The 3380-nt window shown below is 38.0% G+C and overlaps 1 protein-coding gene across 1 annotated transcript in view; it reads left to right on the forward strand.

Annotated features, from left to right (window-relative positions):
- The first annotated feature begins 374 nt into the window (after window positions 1-374).
- LOC136842084 (keratin-associated protein 19-2-like) overlaps window positions 375-3380 on the forward strand; it is a 3066-nt gene continuing 60 nt past the window's right edge. The window contains exons 1-2 of the mRNA XM_067109467.1: window positions 375-408; window positions 2740-3380. The exon at window positions 2740-3380 is cut by the window's right edge and continues 60 nt beyond it. Of these exons, the coding sequence (XP_066965568.1) occupies window positions 397-408; window positions 2740-3380 (653 nt within the window). The 5' untranslated portion in view covers window positions 375-396. The remainder of the gene's footprint in view (window positions 409-2739) is intronic.

Consider the following 3380-nt stretch of genomic DNA (forward strand, 5'->3'; position numbering starts at 1 on the left):
TTTTCCGCCCTTTACCCATCGCATATCCTTCCTCCCGAATTTTACGGAGGAAAAAATCGTATTTATCTAAGATGAATTGCATTTAATGCTTGAGTATTTCTTCATACTACATTTAAGTAGCGGCTCAGGGTCGCCAGTGTCACAGCCAGTGACCTGGAAGCATGTCTTTAATGGCTCGCAATAGGTGAAGAGAGAGAGAGTCTGTGTGGGTGAGAGAGAGAGAGAGAGAGAGTGAGAGACATAGAGTGAGAGCGAGGGAAAAAACCGGTGAAGTGGGGTGTGAAGAGCTGTTGCCAGGAGGCCAACGGTATCGGATGCAGTATATAACCTGGAATCTCACCTGTGGTCGTCATAACCTTTGGCTCTCTCGCAGTGAGAACAAGATCACCTGAAGCCATGCGAGTCTTGGTAAGATGGTCGGACTTCGGAGTTTGTTTACCTCCGGTCGCTTTGCTGTTTTTGTTTTGGTGTTCAGTAGATAAATAAGTCCAGTAGTTGTTTGTTGACGTTGCGACTTCTGGTATTCAGTTCTAATTGGGTTTAGGCATTTAGGGAATACTTCAACGTTTGTTTGATATAGATTTGTTATCTTCATATTCATATTTTCATATTTTCATATTCAAAGTATCTTATTTCAGTGTTGTTTTGATGTGTATATATATGTATGTGTGTGTGTGTGTATATATATATGCATATATATATATATATATATATATATATATATATATATATATATATATATATATATATATATATATATATATATATATATATATATATATATACAGATAGTAGAGTCTAATCACAATGCAGTCATTTGCATAGATACTTATTTCCAGTTTCTCAGAAGCCTTTGGGAAAATATTTCAACATTTGCACGACAAAAAACCGGGATGCTCATTCTTCTATTCTAGATTATTCAATTTTATTCCTTGGGGGTATGTTTTATCGAACTTTTTCAAAGTTCAAAAAAGTATTCTAATTCAACATTTTAAAGATTTTATTCGAATAGCAATTCTCTCTTAAAACATGAAGTGAATAATAATAAAATAATAATAATAATAATAATAATAATAATAATAATAATAATAATAATAATAATAATAATAATAATAATAATAATAATAATAAGGTAATAAAGAGTTAGAAACAAAATAATCAAATCCATACGGAGAACTTTCGAGAGCCAGCTCAGGTCTCTCATCATTCTGAAAACTGTCTGAGGTTATCAGACAAATAATGAGAGTTAAGTAAGCTCTCTAAATCGGTCATTTTTAATTTTGACCTCTTGTTGATTGATAATAAAAAAAATAAAAGAACACAATTTTCCCCAGATTTACAGACCTTAATCGGATACTACGTAAAAAAAATGTCATTTCAAAGTTTCATTTCCCTGTATTTTCGTTATTTTTGTCTTTTTATTGCCTTTTTTAGATAATGGAAAATAGCTAGGTTGATGACAAATAATGGTATTTTATCATAATTTCCTGTATTTAAAAATTTGAAGGCCTGAAACTCTAAATTGTAATACGGGAAGAGGCTTGTACTTTTTTTTATTACATTACTTACTGTAAACACTCGTTACCAAGCAAAAAAAGTAGTAAATATATGCATAAGTGCATGTGCTTATGACCGTGCATGAGTTTTATCAGACACGAATTCAACGAGTATGAAATGTCCCGTGAAGAATTGAAGTACGTTGAACTTACGCCATTACGTGAAGGTCATGTGACCTTTTTCCGGTGAGTGATGTCAACTTTTTGACCTCAGCTTCTCTATACAGTAGTATGGATGAGTTCTTCCGTCACTTCAAGTCGTCTTTTTTGTTTTCTGTTAAAGAAAACCGTTGTGCCGGCGTTGTCTGTCCGTCCGCACTTTTTCTGTCCCCACCTCAGATCATAAAAACTACTGAGGCTAGAGGACTACAAATTGGTATGTTGATCATCCACCCTCCAGTCATCAGACATACGAAATTGCAGCCCTCTAGCCCTAGTAGTTTTTATTTTTATCTAAGTTTAAATTTAGCCATAAACGTGCTTCTGGCAACGATATAGGATAGGCCACCACCGGGACTTGGCTGAAAGTTTCATGGGCCGCAGCTCACACAACATTATACCGAGACCACCGAAAGATAAATCTATTTTCGGTGGCCTTGATTATATGCTGTACAGAAAACTTGATTGCACTGAAGAAACCTCGGCGGATTTTTACTTTTTTTTTTTTTTTTTGCTCCGCATTTTATTTTGTCACAATGTGATGAGATAAAAGATATATTCATCGCCCAATTTTCTGTTTTGTTTATTATTTTCATTTCGTGTTTATTCTGTCACCTAATTTTATTTTTAGTGTTCCTTCTATCATCTTATTGTCTTTTTGTGTTTATTTTATCATCTTGTTGTCTTTCTGTTTTTATTCTGTCACCTTATTTCCTTTTTGTGTTCATTCTATTGTTTTATTTCCTTCTTGCGTTTATTCTATCACTTTATTTTCTTTTTTGTTTTTATTCTTTTTTCTTTTTTGTGTTTATTCTTTTTATTTTTGTGTTTATTCTTTTTTCTTTTTGTGTTTATTCTATCATTTCATTTTTTGTGTTTGTTCTATCACTTAATTTTCTTCCATATGTTTATTCTATCATATTATTCTTTTATTCTATTACATTGTTTTCTTTTTGTGCTTATTCTTTCGCCTTGTTTTCTTTTGTGTCCATTCTATTACTATTTTTTTCCTATCGCTCACCAGATTGTCGTGTTGCTGGTGGCCCTTGCGGCTGCAGAGCAGAAGCGTTCGGCTGACCCGGGATACGGAGGAATTGGCCACGGATTCGGTGGCCATGGCCACGGCTTTGGATTTGGCCACGGTGGGTTTGGACATGGCCTCGGCTTCGGCCACGGTGGGTATGGGCACGGCGGCTTCGGACACGGCGGCTTTGGATTCGGAGGATTCGGACACGGAGTCGGATTTGGCCATGGGTTCGGGCACGGCCATGGAGTCGGATTCGGCCACGGTTTAGGACATGGCCATGGCCTCGGCTATGGCTATGGACACGGCTTCGGACACGGTGGCCACTCTCACTCTCACTCTCACACTCACATTCATTCTCATGGCCCCGGCCACTACCTCCACAAGCGTGAGGCCGACCCAGAACCTGGCTATGGCCATGGTCACGGATTCGGACACGGATTTGGGCACGGATTCGGTCACGGGCACGGAGGATTCGGATTTGGACACGGATTCGGGCATGGGCATGGATTTGGCCACGGCTATGGCTATGGTCTTGGAGTTGCCCACCATCCTTACCATGGGCTCTCCTACGTGGCCCCGAGACTGCACAGCAACTATGGCCACTCCCACTATGGCCACGGGTATGGTTACGGCCGATA

Source organism: Macrobrachium rosenbergii, chromosome 9, assembly GCF_040412425.1.
Source record: "Macrobrachium rosenbergii isolate ZJJX-2024 chromosome 9, ASM4041242v1, whole genome shotgun sequence".
Lineage (NCBI taxonomy): Eukaryota > Metazoa > Arthropoda > Malacostraca > Decapoda > Palaemonidae > Macrobrachium > Macrobrachium rosenbergii.